This window comes from Chiloscyllium plagiosum, unplaced genomic scaffold (assembly GCF_037043375.1).
Source record: "Chiloscyllium plagiosum isolate Xiang-an unplaced genomic scaffold, Cpla_swu_hap1 HiC_scaffold_3, whole genome shotgun sequence".
Lineage (NCBI taxonomy): Eukaryota > Metazoa > Chordata > Chondrichthyes > Orectolobiformes > Hemiscylliidae > Chiloscyllium > Chiloscyllium plagiosum.
This window is the reverse complement of record NW_028270141.1, coordinates 128174798-128190314: the sequence shown is the minus strand read 5'-3', so window position 1 is coordinate 128190314 and position 15517 is coordinate 128174798. Positions and strand designations below refer to the sequence as shown.

At 44.2% G+C, this 15517-nt stretch overlaps 1 protein-coding gene across 1 annotated transcript; it reads left to right on the top strand.

The window, feature by feature from the left end:
* Positions 1-3241: 3241 nt before the first annotated feature.
* Positions 3242-12538, top strand: LOC148151337 (heme-binding protein 2-like). The gene is made up of 4 exons (XM_087976381.1): positions 3242-3373; positions 6344-6473; positions 10341-10515; positions 12286-12538. Exons 1-4 carry the CDS (start codon positions 3242-3244, stop codon positions 12458-12460), a joined length of 612 nt encoding a protein of 203 aa, XP_087832507.1. The 3' UTR covers positions 12461-12538.
* Positions 12539-15517: the final 2979 nt, after the last annotated feature.

Here is a 15517-nt window from a genome sequence, read left to right as displayed (position 1 = left end):
AAAGATTAGCAGATGAGGAGTTACTGGAGTGGTGTGAGGGTGAGGTTGATCTTAGGGTTGGGACTAGTTGGTTTGGGTGATGGGGTCGTGATCGTGTGATGAGGTTGTCTTCACGTCAGGATAGGTCGGTGGGGGATAAAGGCAGTTGCGTAAGGTCATGGAGGGCCGAGGTGGGAGAGAGGTTAGGTCAGACCATTGGTGGTGGGGTCAGTGATTAGATTTGGTTGCATGAGCCGGTGAGGGAGGTGAATCATAGAGTCATAGAGTTCGAACAATCCAGAGACAGGTCTTTTGGTCCAAATTGGTTGATGCCATACAAAATGTCTAACCACGCTAACCCCATTTCCCTACACTTGGCCCATAAATTTCCAAATTTTTCCTCTCCATGTATATGTCCAAATGCCTTTTAAATATTGTTAATGTACCCACAGCAACCACTTCTGCTGGCAGCTCATGCCATATGCATACCACCCTCTGTGTAAAAATGTTGCCCCTCAGGTTCCTTTTTATTCTTTCCCCTCTAACCTTAAACTGATGCCCTCGAGTGCTCGATTCCCCAACCCTTGGGACAAAAAACTGAGTGCATTCACCTTATCCATGCCTCCGATGATCTTATACCCTTCTGTGAGATCCTCCCTCAGTCTCCTATGTCCTAAATTAAAAAGTCCTAGCTTGTCCAACCTCTGCCTATAACTTTTGTTGCATCCTGGTAACATCCTTGTATATTTCTTCTGCACTCTTTCCCGTTTAATCACATCCTTCCTATTGCAAGGTGACCAAAACTGAACACAGTGCTCCAAGTGTGGCCTCACCAACATCCTGTACAACTGCAACATCATTTCCCAATTTCTATACTCAGTACCCTGACTAATTAAGGCCAATGTGCCAAAAGCCTTCTTCATTCCCCCATCTACTTGGGGTGTAGGTCTCCATGTTGAGGGAACTGTGCACCAGAACTCCAAGGTCTCTCTGTTCCACTACACTCCTTAAGGCCCTACCATTCACCAAGAAACTCCTGCTTTGATTTGTTGTTCCAAAATGCAAGACCTCACGCTTGCTATATTAAACTCCATTTGCTATTTCTCGGCCCACTTCCCAGCTGATCAAAGTCCTGCTGCATTTTCTGAAAGCCTTCCTCTCTGTCCATAATACCACCTACTTCAATGTTATCTGCAAACTTACTAATCATGCCTTGCCCATTCTCATTCAAATCATCGTTCTCGATAACAAACAATAATGGGACCAACACCGACCCCTGAGGGACTTCACCAGTCACAGGCCTCCAGCATAACAAGCATCCTTCCACTATTACCCTCTGCTTCCTACCATCAAGCCAATTGAGTATCCAATTTGCCAGCTCTCTCTGGATTCCAAGCGATCTAACCTTCTCGAGTAGCCTACCATGTGGAACCGTATCAAAGGCCTTATTGAAGTCCATGTAGACTACATTTACCACTCTGTCCTTGTCAACTCTCCTGGTCACTTCATCAAAGAACTCTAACAAATTTGTGAAACATGATCTCCCGTGCACAAAGCCATGCTGACTACACTTAATCAAACTCTGTCTTTCCAAAAGCATGTATAACTTCTCTCTTAGAATTTTCTCAAGTAACTTACCTCCCACAGAAGTTAGGCTTACTGGTCAATAGTTTCCAGGTTTTTCTTTGCTGTCTTTCTTGAATAAGGGCACAACATTTGCTACCTTCCAGCCTTCCCGAACCTCACCCGTGGCTAACGATGATGTAAAAATATCAGCCGGGGTCCCTGCAATTTCTTCTCTCTTCTCTTGTAGCGTTCTTGGGTATATCTGGCCAGGACCAGAGATTTATCCACCTTCATACATTCTAATACATCCAGCAATCCTCGATTCTGATATGGATTGTCTTCAAGGTATCACTATTAACTTCCCCAAGTTCTCACGTCACCATGTCTTTCTCCACAGTAAACACTGAGGAGAAATATTCATTGAGGACCTCGCCTATCTCCTGCAGTTCTACACATATGTGAATGGTTGGTTCAGTCTGGGGAAAGTCAGATCAGGACGGGGTGTAGTCACATGGTGGGTGTTCATTGGATCAGAAGGGCTAGTCTGGTGATGAGAGGGTTAATCACCTGGTCAATGGTATAATTGGATGATGCTGGACAACCAGATCCACACAGAATGGTTGAGTAGTGGGTTGTAGTACTGTTGTGTTGCCAGGGAATTTGGTGACATCGGAGGTGGGGGCACTGTGGGAATCAAGTGGGTGAACTGTATAGTTAACCTGGAATTAGAAATGTTTTTATTATCCATGAATTATTTCTTTGGCAAACTCAGTAAGTCGGCACAGTGGTTAGCACTGCAGCCTCACAGAGTCAGGGATGCGGGTTTGATTCCTGCCTCGGGCGACTGTCTGTGTGGAGTTTGCACATTCACACCGTGTCTGCGTGGGTTTCCTCCAGGTGCTCTGGTTTCCTCCCACAATCCAAAGGCGTGCAGGTTCAGTAAATTGGCCATGCTTAATTGCCCATAGTGTTAGGTGCATTAGTCAAGGTTAGAGTGGTGCTGGAAAAGCACAACAGGTCAGGCAGCATCTGAGGAACAGGAAAATCAATGTTTCAGACAAAAGCCCTTCATCTGGAATCATTCCTGAAGGGCTTTTGCCCAAAACGTTGATTTTCCTGCTCCTCGGATGCTGCCTGAGCTGTTGTGCTTTTCCAGCACCACTCTAATCTTGACTCTGATCTCCAGCATCTACAGTCCTCACTTTTGCTGAGGGGTAAATATCGAGTGGGGGAATGGTTTTGGGTGAGTTAATCTTCTGAGGGTTAATCTAGACTTGTGGGGCCGAAGGGCCTGTTTCCATACTGTAGGAATCTAATCAGATCTCTCCAAAGTCTCCACATCGAATTCAGGGTGAGAGACCCACCCGAAGACTTTAGGACACAAGATTGGATCGGGATTTCTGAGGGACACTGATTCATATCTTTTGGTGTATCCAGCCTCTGACTATCCACAGAAACTGGACCCATGATCCATCACAAGGTTGTAATGAAATAATATTTCCATATTTAGTCAGCTGTAGTGTTTCTGTATCTGTTTCCTTATCATGTGACATTCATGCCTGCAGCCAAGCCATATTCAAAACCATCACCTCAAAACAGTATAAAGCAATCCATAGTCTCTACTCAAACATCAGATCGACCTGAAGGTGCTGAGAGTCAGTCAGTGCGTTCAAGACCGATTTGAGCAGACACCAAGATGCTGAGACTCTTCTTAACTGTGTCTGTCCTCTTCGGGTATCTGGTTGCTGCGCAGAACCGCGTACAAGAAGTGGACAATTTCTGTGAAGAATTGGACTGTCCTGAACCACAGGCTGCCATCTTGGAGAATGTAAGTACGATTCAAAGTTTTTTGCATTCTTGTCATTTTTGTACCAGTATAAATTATTTAATGACTGTATCCGATCGCCCACAACCACTCTACCCCTCAACTCTGAAACATGACTGCACTGATATTCATCCTCAGGACAACAGATTGGGCACATAATCTCCAGAGTTTTCAAGACTGCGAGGTCTACTCATTGACATTTTAAAACACTTAAAGGGCCAGCTAAGGTAGATGTAGAAAGGGTGTTTCTGTTGGTTTGGAGTCTCGGGAATTGGAGAATACAGTCTCAGAATAAGGGAACCAGCCATTTCGGACTGAGATGAGGAGAATCGCTTCACTAAGAGGGCAGTGAAGTTTGGAAACCTTTACCCCTGGGAGCTTGGCCATTGATTATGTTTAAGACATCAAGCAATAGATTTCTAAATAATATCAAGGGAGATAGGGATAGCATTGGAAAGCAGCGATGAGCCTGTTGTGGAATCTCCAGCTTCACTCAGATGATCATCAATCTTTAGACTATTTAGTTGTCGATGATCAACTGGTGAGAATATTCAAGGCTGGGGTAGATAAATCTTTGGGCTCAAAACACATCAGGAGGTATCATAACAAGGTGAGAAACTGGAAGATCAAGTGTAGTCAAAGATCAGCCAAAATCTTACTGCCTTGTTCCTGTTTCTAATATCAGACATTCTTTTGAAATTGGTTATTTTTTGTCCAAATTTCTCAACCAGAAACGAGGACCAAATTCAAGGCCATTGACATTTTCCTGATCTTGTATACATTTTTTTTTAGATTAGATTACTTACAGTGTGGAAACAGGCCCTTCGGCCCAACAAGTCCACACCGACCCGCCGAAGCGCAACCCACCCATACCCCTACATCCACCCCTTTAACCAAACACTACGGGCAATTTAGCATGGCCAATTCACCTGACCCGCACATCTTTGGACTGTGGGAGGAAACCAGAGCACCCGGAGGAAACCCACGCAGACACGGGGAGAATGTGCAAACTCCACACAGTCAGTCGCCTGAGTCGGGAATTGAACCCGGGTCTACAGGCGCTGTGAGGCAGCAGTGCTAACCACTGGGCCACCGTGCCGCCCACACACATCTGCAGTAACTGAGTGTGGAAGATTTTCAATAACATTCCATACATTTTATACCAAAGACCCAAGGGAGAAAATGGCCCATTGTGCAAAAAATGACCAAGATGAAAGAATTGAATGGAAAACAAAATGAATTAAGAAGTGTTGAGACCAAGATCCCAACAACATCTCCCAATTCCCATTAAAACTCAAAGCTTAAATGACACCTTAATGCTCCATCCAGACACCTGGGACAGTCCTCTGAACAAAGTTCTTTTTCAGAGACACTTTACAGTCATAGAGATGTACAGCACGGAAACAGACCCTTTGGTCAAACTCATCCATGTCAACCAGTTATCCTAAACTAATCTAGTCCCATTTGCCAGCCTTTGGCCCATATCCCTCTAAACTTGAAGGTGGCTCAGTGGCTAGCATTGCTGCCTCACAGCACCAGGGACCTGGGTTCAATTCCAGCCTCGGGCGAGTGTCTGTGTGGAGTTTGCACATTCTCCCTGTGTCTGTGTGGGTTTCCTCCGGGTGCTCTGGTTTCCTCCCACAATCCAAAGATGTGCAAGTCAGGTGAATTGGCCATGCTAAATTGCCCATAGGGTTAGGTGCATTAGATAGAGTAGGGGAATGGGTCTGGGTGGGTTAGTCTTTGGAGGATCGGTGTGGACTTGTTGGGCCGAAGGGTCTATTTCCATACTGTCGAGATTCTAATTCTAAACTTTCCCTATTTCCATTCCCATCCAGATGCCTTTTAAAAGCTGTAATTGTGCCGGCCTCCTCCATTCCTGTGGCAGCTCATTTTATACACGTACCACCTTCTGTGTGGAAAGGTTGCCCGTTAAGTCCCTTTACATTTTTCCCCTCTCACCCTAAACCTATGCCCTCTATTTCTGGACTCCCCTACCCCAGGGAAAAGAGTTTGTCTATTTATCCTATCCATGCCCCTCATGATTTTACAAACTTCTATAAGGTCACCCCTAAGCCTCCGGTGCTCCAGGGACAACAGCCCCAGCAGAGTCAGCCTCTCCCTATAGGTCAAATCCTCCACGCCTGGCAACACCTTTGTAAATCTTTTTGGAACGCATTCAAATTTCACAACATTCTTCCGTTAGGAAGGAGACCAGAATTGCACGCAATATTCCAAATGTGGCTGAGCCAACGTTCTCTATAGCCTCAACATGACCTCCCAACTCCTATACTCAATGTTCTGACCAATAAACGAAAGCATACTAAACTCCCTTTTCACTACTCTATCTACCCGCGACTCTAATCTCAAGTAGCTATGAACCTACACTCCAAGGTTTTTTTTCAGCAACACTCGCTAGGACCGTACTATTAAGAGTATAAATCCTGCTGTGATTTGTTTAATCAAAATGTAGTGCCTCACATTTATCTAAATTAACTCAATCTGCCATGCCTCAGCCCATTGGCTCACTTGGTCAAGATCATGTTGTACTCCAAGGTAACTTTGCTGCCCACTACACCTCCAATTTTGGTGTCATCTGCAAAGTTACCAAGTATATATACCAAGTTACCATGTAAATGACAAAAAGTAGAGGACCCAGCACCGATCCTTGTGACACTCCACTGGTCACAGGCCTCCAGTTTGAAAGGCAACCCTCCACCACCACCCTCTGTCTTCTACCTTTGAGCCAGTTCTGTATCCAAATGGCTAGTTCTCCCTGAATTCCGTGAGATCTAACCTTGCTAACCAGTCTTCCATGAGGAACCTTGTCAAATGTCTTACTGAAGTTCATATCGATCATGGCCACCACTCTGCCCTCATCAATCTTGTTACTTCCTCAAAAATCTCAATCAAGTTCGTGAGACACGATTTCCCACACATCATATGTTAATAAATGTTATTTTCTTGTTTTAGGGTTATGAAGAAGCAGAATTTAAATTTGCCCCCTGGGTTGAAACAGAAATAGACGGAATGGATATCAGTAATGCGGTGGAGGCCGGCCTCAAAAGATTTTTTGAATATTCACAGTTCCACAATGATGCAGGTAATTTTCCTGTTCCTTCACTGTAACATTGGAATTGAAAACAACCCTTTAATATTTGACCTGGCTTATTTGAAACTTTCTGTATGTAGATACACACTGACCAAAGGATTCCAGCTTGCTGATCTTAGTGGTTGTTCCAGGATTCTGTCCATTGTGCCCTCCATTACTAACCTATTGGAATCTGTGGAAGCTGTCCATATATGGGTACAGTGAGATGCCAAGCACACTTTCTCATTCCAATCATGATCTCTGATTTGTCTTTGGACATGGCGACCTTATCCAGCCCAGAGCTCGGTGGGGTAAAGTAAGGTTTTCTAATCTCAGGGACAAAAGTCAAGGCAATAGGGCAGAGGGGTGACCTGGAAAAAGGTAAGCCAAGTGACATAGGAAGAGACAGAGAGTTTCATGGGGATAGCGTATCGGTGAGTAAGGTCAATGGAAAGATTATCAGTAAATAAATTGAAGACTCTTTCGTTGAATGTACAAAGCATTTGTAATACTTCAGGTAAACTGGTTACATAAATAGATAAAAGGAAAATAGATCCAGTACCCAGAGGTATTCTTACAAAGTCACCAATGTTTGGAAATAAATATTCCAGGATAGAAACATTTCAAGAAGACCAATAGAATAGAAAAGGTTCTGAAAAATGGAACTGTGAGGTCTAATTTTCCAAATCTCTCCAGATGCTAAAATACAGTAAAAGAGTCATAGCCATATAGCACAGAAACATTCCCTTTAGTCCAACTCATCCATGCTGATCGTGTTTCCCAAAGTAAACTCGTTCCAGTTGCCCGTGTTTGGCCCATATTCCTTGAAACCTTTCCTATTCATCAACTTGCCCAAATGTCTTTTAAATGTTTTAACTGTACCTGCATCTACCACTGCCTCTGGCAGTTTATTCCACATAAGAAACATCAATGACCCTCAGGTCCCTTTTAAATGTTTCTCCTCTCACATTAAAACTAATGCCCTCTATTTTTGAACTCACACACCCCAGAGTTATTTGTTATTTGTCTTATCTATGCCCCTCATGATCTTGTAAGACTCTATAAAGTTACCAAGCAACCCCCGCCACACCAGTGAAAAAAGTCCCAGCCTATCCTGCCTCTCCTGATAACTCAAAGCCTCCAGAACCAGCAACATCCTGGCAAACCTTTTCTCAACCTTCTCCAATTTAATAATATCTCTCCTTTAGCAGTGCAACAAAGACTGTATACATGACTCCAAAATTGACTTGAGGAGAAAGTGAGGTCTGCAGATGCTGGAGATCAGAGCTGGAAATGTGTTGCTGGAAAAGCGCAGCAGGTCAGGCAGCATCCAGGGAACAGGAGAATCGACGTTTCGGGCACAAGTCCTTCTTCAGGAATGTGGTAGGTGAGGACCAGTGGGGTTCTGTCCTGGTGTCGGTTGGAGGGGCGGGGCTCAAGGGCGGAGGAGCGGGAAGTGGAAGAGATGCGGTGGAGTGCATCGTCGACCACGTCGGGGGGGAAATTGCGTCCTTGAAGAAGGAGGCCATCTGGGTTGTGCGTTTTTGGAACTGGTCCTCCTGGGAGCAGATGCGGCGGAGTCGAAGGAATTGGGAGAATGGGATGGCGTTTTTACAGGGGGCAGGATGGGAGGAGGTGTAGTCCAGTGTGGTAGGTGAGGACCAGTGGGGTTCTGTCCTGGTGTCAGTTGGAGGGGCGGGGCTCAAGGGCGGAGGAGCGGGAAGTGGAAGAGATGCGGTGGAGGGCATCGTCGACCACGTCGGGGGGGAAATTGCGGTCCTTGAAGAAGGAGGCCATCTGGGTTGTGCGTTTTTGGAACTGGTCCTCCTGGGAGCCGATGCGGCGGAGTCGAAGGAATTGGGAGAATGGGATGGCGTTTTTACAGGGGGCAGGATGGGAGGAGGTGTAGTCCAGTGTGGTAGGTGAGGACCAGTGGGGTTCTGTCCTGGTGGCGGTTGGAGGGGCGGGGCTCAAGGGCGGAGGAGCGGGAAGTGGAAGAGATGCGGTGGAGGGCATCGTCGACCACGTCGGGGGTAAATTGCGGTCCTTAAAGAAGGTAGCTGTGGGAGTCGGTCGGTTTGTAGTAGAGTAGCTGTGGGAGTCGGTCGGTTTGTAGTAGAGTAGCTGTGGGAGTCGGTCGGTTTGTAGTAGAGTAGCTGTGGGAGTCGGTCGGTTTGTAGTAGAGTAGCTGTGGGAGTCGGTCGGTTTGTAGTAGAGTAGCTGTGGGAGTCGGTCGGTTTGTAGTAGAGTAGCTGTGGGAGTCGGTCGGTTTGTAGTAGAGTAGCTGTGGGAGTCGGTCGGTTTGGAGTAGAGTAGCTGTGGGAGTCGGTCGGTTTGTAGTAGAGTAGCTGTGGGAGTCGGTCGGTTTGTAGTAGAGTAGCTGTGGGAGTCGGTCGGTTTGGAGTAGAGTAGCTGTGGGAGTCGGTCGGTTTGGAGTAGAGTAGCTGTGGGAGTCGGTCGGTTTGGAGTAGAGTAGCTGTGGGAATTCCTGAAGAAGGGCTTGTGCCCGAAACGTCGATTCTCCTGTTCCCTGGATGCTGCCTGACCTGCTGCGCATTTCCAGCAACACATTTCCAGCTCCAAAACTGACTTCACCAGTATCCTGTACAGTCACAACATGACGTCCAATTCCTTTCCTCAATGATCTAGGTAATGAAAGCAAGAGGTTTTTGAGGGTAAAAGGGAATCAGTACCAATAGAATGCTTAAAGTTCTAAAATGTTTTGATAAGGTTGTTCATAAAAAACTAATTTGACAGTAAGTACTGGAGGTAAAATATCGGCAAGAAAGAGTATTGGTTAATGAAGGAAAAAAGGAAGTAGAAATGAAAGTAGCATTTTCATGATGGCAAGCATAATTAATGGATACTCTGGATATAAGTGCTGAGGCCCCAGATGTTAGAAGAAGGTGATCCCATTACAAGATCCAAGTTGCTGATGACACTTGAGAGGGTGAATTCTGAGAAACTGTCTGTCTTGGCTGGAGAATCTGGAGATGCAGGCCTGGATTTTTATCTGAAAATGGACAGTGAGAGTTGTCTCCCCTGCGCTTGGAGGAAATGACAAGGAAGACACTCAGAAGTCAGCTGTGGGCTGCTGCCAGGCCATGAACCTGGGAAAAAGTTTGGAGGGAGCCTTTTCATCCCAGTTCCAATAAAAACAGAAAAACCCTGCAGTCATTGTCCCAAACCCATTCCGTCATCCCCACCCCAACCTTCCATCCAGGCCACAAACAACCCCTAGTTTCTTGTATGCCCAGGTCAATGTATGCCCCTCAAACTCCATAGACCCTCAAGTCCCCAATGCTAGGGAGCACCACTGCCTATTTACCCATGATACACTGTACAGAAGCAATGAACCACATATTGACAGCAGGATTTATGAAAATTTTTTTAGAAGTTCATTCTTTCATAACTTTCCACTCCGTTAAAATAAACCTCTTTTTACGGCGAGATATAAATGTTGGCAATCATCAAAACTCATTGCAGCTTTAACTGCAGAAACCACAAACACTTAAACTCTTAACCTCGATTAAATAAATATTGTGAAGATGACAATAGTACTCACAGTCACAGCTGTCAATCAGATGGAGAAGTCAATGTTTCAGGTATAACCCTTCTTCAGTCCTGATGCTGTCTGGCTTGCTGTGCTCTTTCAGCCTCCTGCTTGTTTATCTTGGATTCCTGCATTTGCTGTTTTTTTTGTCTCTAACCAGAGCTGTCAATCAAGCAGGGCTACAGGTATTTCAAGAGAATGATAGATGTGTGGGGTGTTAACCAGTCCATCATGCCTCCCTCATTTGTAACTTTTAAATCACGACAGGCAATGCCCCTAATTATCACCTTGTCAAACACTGCAACTGTGTTCCCTTTTGTCTGCAGAAACAATTGTTCCTCTCGAGGCCCCTTGGGGAATCATTGGATACATAAAAGATGGCAAAATACAAGATAACTTCAAAGTATTTGTTATATTAACTCCTCAAGTCACAAGTACACCTCAGCCAAAAGATCCATTAGTTCAAATCGGAGCAAAAATTCATGATTGGTTCTATATCAGGTGAGTATGATGTGTAACAAAATGACTTAAAATACTTTTTTTGTATCTCCTGAAGCAAAGGGTTGATATTGTGACAGTGTCTCTACTGGTAGTCCATGTTCAGTGAACATTTTAAGTAATTCTTCTCCAACCCTTCTCGTTGTGATATTGTGTAATGGGACTGCCTCAGGAAATCTAGTCGATATATCCATTATTGTTAATAAGTACTTATTCCCACTTTTTGTTTGAGTTAGGGGACTTACATAATCAATCAAGACTCTTGTGAAAGATTCCTCAAATGCTGGAATAGGAATTAAAGGTACAGGTTTTCTTACTGCCTGCGGTTTCCTATTAGCTGACATGTATGACATGCCTGGCAAAATTCAACTCCATCTTTGTGTAGTCCAGGCCAGTAAAAATCTTTGTATTTTAGCCTGTGTTTTCCTCATTCCGATATGACCTCCAAGTGCTAGCTCATGTGCCACTCCAACATCTCCTATATTCTACTGGCAAAACAATCTGATGAACATCTGCCCATTTCTCATCTGTTTGAATGTGTGATCGTCTCCATTTCCTCATTAAGGCATCATTTTTCAGGTAATATTGCACAGGGATACATTCACTCTCCTTCCATGTATATGCCTTTTGATACAACTGCTTTAAATTCTCACCTTTCTGCTGTAACTCAATAAGCTTCGCAGATCGAAAGATACTTGCATTTTTAACAATTGGCTCCTGCTCTGTCCCACTTATCTGATCAAAAACAGTCTTGGATAATGCCTCCTTATCTGTGCCTTTTGATCTCTCCTGCTTCAGCTTGTGACTCTGTGATCTCATTAAGACACAATCTGGAAAGATTCCTGGATAAACATCCTGCATTGCTTCAGTTGCCTGCACCTCCACTGGCTTTTCAACTAGAGTAGAGCTGATATCGATGTATCAGCTCTATCATTTGCAATGATAAGTTGTATTCCTGGAGCTGAGAGTTTGACCTGTACTCCTACCACAAATTCTCTACTCTTCTCCAGACACTCAAGCCTCACTTTACATAGCTGAACACTTTTTGTCTCACCATCATTAGGCATCTGGATGGGTATATAAATAGGATGGGTTCAGAGGGATATGGGCCAACTCCTGACAAATGGGATTAGATTAAGTTAGGATATCTGGTTGGCATGGACAAGTTGGACCAAAGGCTGTTTTCATGCTGTCCATCTCTCTGACTATGTGTAGTTTTCTTGATTTATATCATCTGTTTGCAAAAGCTAAACTTTTGCCATCAGTTTTTTTTGCCTGGATTATTTGAGAAGTTTAATTTTCTCACTGTGTTGATCTCTATGAGTATTGTACCAAAGTCTTTTACATTAAGTGCGTCACTTCTTTTACCCACGTGACTCAAAATCAGGTCAGACTGTGATTAATGGGCTGCTCACATCAGGTGCAGATGCTGATTAACACAAACCTTTTACTGAGTCGACACACGTCACAAAACCTTCACTTCCTACTTCGGAGAACATGGCAATACCTCCCCATTCAACTGAGTCCGTTCATCTGAAGGTGGGCTTCTCTTCTTTCTGTCATTCTCACAAATATCTCACTTGATGGTGTTTGGAAGAATACTTTCACTCTCTTTGATCAGAGCCCCACCCAAACTACATCATTTCCCTGTGATATCTGATGTTCTATTCTATTACAGTTATTTCAAGTGGGAGCTGAATAGCCTGCTGTTGTTCTTCTTTTCAATGGCCTTATGCTCCAAAGTAAACTTACATTTACTTCACTCTGTTGCAGGGCTTTTGATGAAAAAGATGGCAGTAATCTTAGCAGCCAAGCATACGGAGATCGTGTGTTTCAATTGAAGAAGGACTTGGAAGCTGACAACAAATCCTTTGATAGCAGTTTCTTTTACCTCGGTTGGTTTAACAAACGTGGGCTAATGGAAGTTGCCTTTCAAAAGAAAAGTTAAAATGTTTCTAAACATTTCAGACATCAAACAGTGAGCTGTGCTTAATACTATTCTATGTTTCTAAGCTTTTTTGATCTCCCATCTGGTACACATTGGATTTCACTCTGTGCATGGGCCAGTATTTGCAGTATCGAACAGTTCCCCAATCTCCTCTCCTCAGAGCCCTATGGTCCTCTTCATAAACACTTCATAAACCAGCAGTGAGAAAGTTTTGTCTCCAACTCACAGTGCCTCATTTTGGCATGAGCTTACTTCAGCTCTGTTCACTAAAACAGTCAGGATTTTTTTGCCTTTTCTGATTCTGTTGGACATTCAGTTTTCAAACATTTTTGGTCAATTACTTTCTGAACCTCCTCTTGCATGTATTCAACTCAAAATGTCAACACATAATCCTGGGTAGGTAGTTCTTTAGTTCTTCGCTCTCACTAGGAACTGCAGTCCTGTCATTTCCCAGTTAAAATAAATTGCAGAGAGCACAAAGGGAAGGAAGTGATGGTAAATATTTATAAAACAATGGCTTGGCTTCAAATGGAGGACTGGATTCGTTTCCGATACCTGGATCTTAGGGAGAGGGGAAAGACTTTAGTGACTCCTCTGGTGATTTGATCTTAAAGTCTCACACACACATCGGATTAATCCCAATTGTTCACAGGTAGTAGACTCTGCGCTGGGTAACAGGGATTCAGCTATCTACTAATTTCCCTTTTCTATAAAGTTGCTTTAAATAAATTGGGTACAAACTGAGGTCAAGAAGTTTCTGGTGATATGATAAGTTCCAAAATGTTCTCTCTTCACACAGCAATGGATTATATTTGCTTACTCCAGTCATGCTCATCAGAATGTTTAAAGTTGATATCAGAACAGTGTATTGTTGCAGAGCACAAAGTACTGAAGTAATTACGTGTGAAATCATGACACTTTTCAGATGTGAGATTGGATTTGGGTTTTCTACCTCTCTATTCGTTTCAGATTGAAATATTTACTTACAAGGGAATGCTTAAATTGTAACGATGCAGAGGATTTTTTAGCACAGCTTGCAAATTTCAATCTATGTGTGCCTTCTGTACAGTGAAATTACAATTGGACAAATATAACTGTATCAACCATAGATGGTGCCCAGTATGAGGGCAACATATTCACTGGAGGCACCTGCCAATGGGGCATTGAATCTGTTTGAGACTCCAATATGAAGCACTTTAAAATTGGTCCAAATCATTATCCAGAGACTGGAGATGAAATACAATTCTGACTTCCTCAAAAGTATCTTCGCATATTGAGCACAGACAAACTGAATCTGTGATTCTGAAAAGGTTTTATTCCTGTTTGAAATGACACATTCACGGGTTTCTTTTATGGAGTAAATAAGCCTTTATTTTCTCGCCTTTGCTTATCTGATGTTTTTCTAATTGCTGGGAATGGAAATCACTGTGAAATAAAGGGTGATGCATGACAACACTTTGTTTGTGGGTGTGGACGTTGACTATAAGGCTGGCCACAGTGTTAATTTGGGGAAGGCCCATGCATACACACTCACAAGGTAGGAGTAGTGCAGGCCAATCAGATCCTTGAGTCGGATCCATCAGTTAATCAAATCATGCAGCGGATGGATCGTCACCATCTGGTGGAAGATCCATTTACTCTCTTTGCTGTATAACAAAACAGTGAAGCAATAAGGAAAACAAAACAATACCAACTTTGCCACACCATAGATGCCCAATCCCTCAATACCTCCAGTCCCCACCAGGATGGTCTGACAGCTCTTGGCTTTGTCTTAGACTAGAGGCCTGCACACTCTCTATCCCCCACCACACTCCTCTGCCTGGCTGAATCTGTTCTCTCACTGAACACTTTCTCCTTTAATTCACCTCACTTCGGCCAAGCCAAAAGAGTGGCGATGGACACCTGCATGAGCCCCAGTTCTGCCTGTCTCTTTATGGAGTATGTGGAACAATCCTTGTTCCAGTCCTACACAGATACCCTCCCACAATTCTTTACTTCGACAACTGTTTGGGCGCTGCCTTTTGCTCCCACCCGGACCTTGAAAAAATTGTGCATTTTGTCTCCAACTTCCACCCTTCTATAACTTTCACACTGTCCATTTCCAACACTTCCATTCCTTACCTTGACCTCTCCATCCCCATTTTGGTGAATAAACTGTCCACTGCCATCCACTGCAAAGCCACTGACTCCCATAGCTACCTTCACTGCAATTCGTCACACCCCACATCCTGCAAGAACTCCCATCATCTCTCTCCCAGTTCCTTCACCGATATCGTATCTGTTCCGATGATGCCACCTTCCAAAGCAGCGCTGCTGACATGGCTTCCTTCTTCCATAACTATGGTTTCCTGCCACTGTGGTTGACAGGGCCCTCAGCCACATCTGACCATGACCTGTGGTTCTGCCCTTGCCCCTCCCATCACTCACAACAGTGTGATCTCGTCTCCCTTGCCCTCACTTTTCATCTCACCAGCCACACTGCATTCAAAGGGCCATTCTCCAACATTTCAGACAATACCAGCAGAAAGGCACCACCAAACACATCTTCCCCTCACTCCCACTGTCTGCATTTCACAGGGATCATTCCCTCCAGGACATCCTAGCCCATTCTCAATCACCAACACCCCTCTCCTTTCCAGGGCATCTTCCCAGGTAACTGCAGAAGGTGCAATACCTGCCCCTTCCCCTCCTCCCTGCTCACCATCCAAGGGCCTAAATACTCTTTCCAGCTGAAGCGACATTTCAGTACTCCAGAAAAGGCCTCACCACGTCTCATACAACTTCAAAATGACTTCCCAATTCCGAGACTCAAAGGTCTGAGCAATGAAGGCAAGTGTGCCAAACACCTTCTTAACCATCCTATCCATAAATCATGCAAAGTTCAAAGAATATGCACCTGAACCCTTAGGTCTCTATTCTACAAAATTACCCTTGGCCCTACTTTTAATTGTTTCAGTCCTGCCCTTGTTTGTTTTACAAAAAGTGTAATACATCGCATTAAACCAAACTAAACTGCAACTGCTACTCTTCAGCCCATTGACCCAATTGATCAAGATC

What these genes read in the sequence shown, in the direction of transcription:
- LOC148151337 (XM_087976381.1), top strand. Translation starts at nt 3,242, where the DNA reads ATGCTGAGACTCTTCTTAACTGTGTCTGTCCTCTTCGGGTATCTGGTT. An exon ending in AGGCTGCCATCTTGGAGAAT is followed by an intron (nt 3,374 to 6,343) that starts GTAAGTACGATT and finishes TTCTTGTTTTAG; the next exon opens with GGTTATGAAGAAGCAGAATT. An exon ending in ACAGTTCCACAATGATGCAG is followed by an intron (nt 6,474 to 10,340) that starts GTAATTTTCCTG and finishes TTTTGTCTGCAG; the next exon opens with AAACAATTGTTCCTCTCGAG.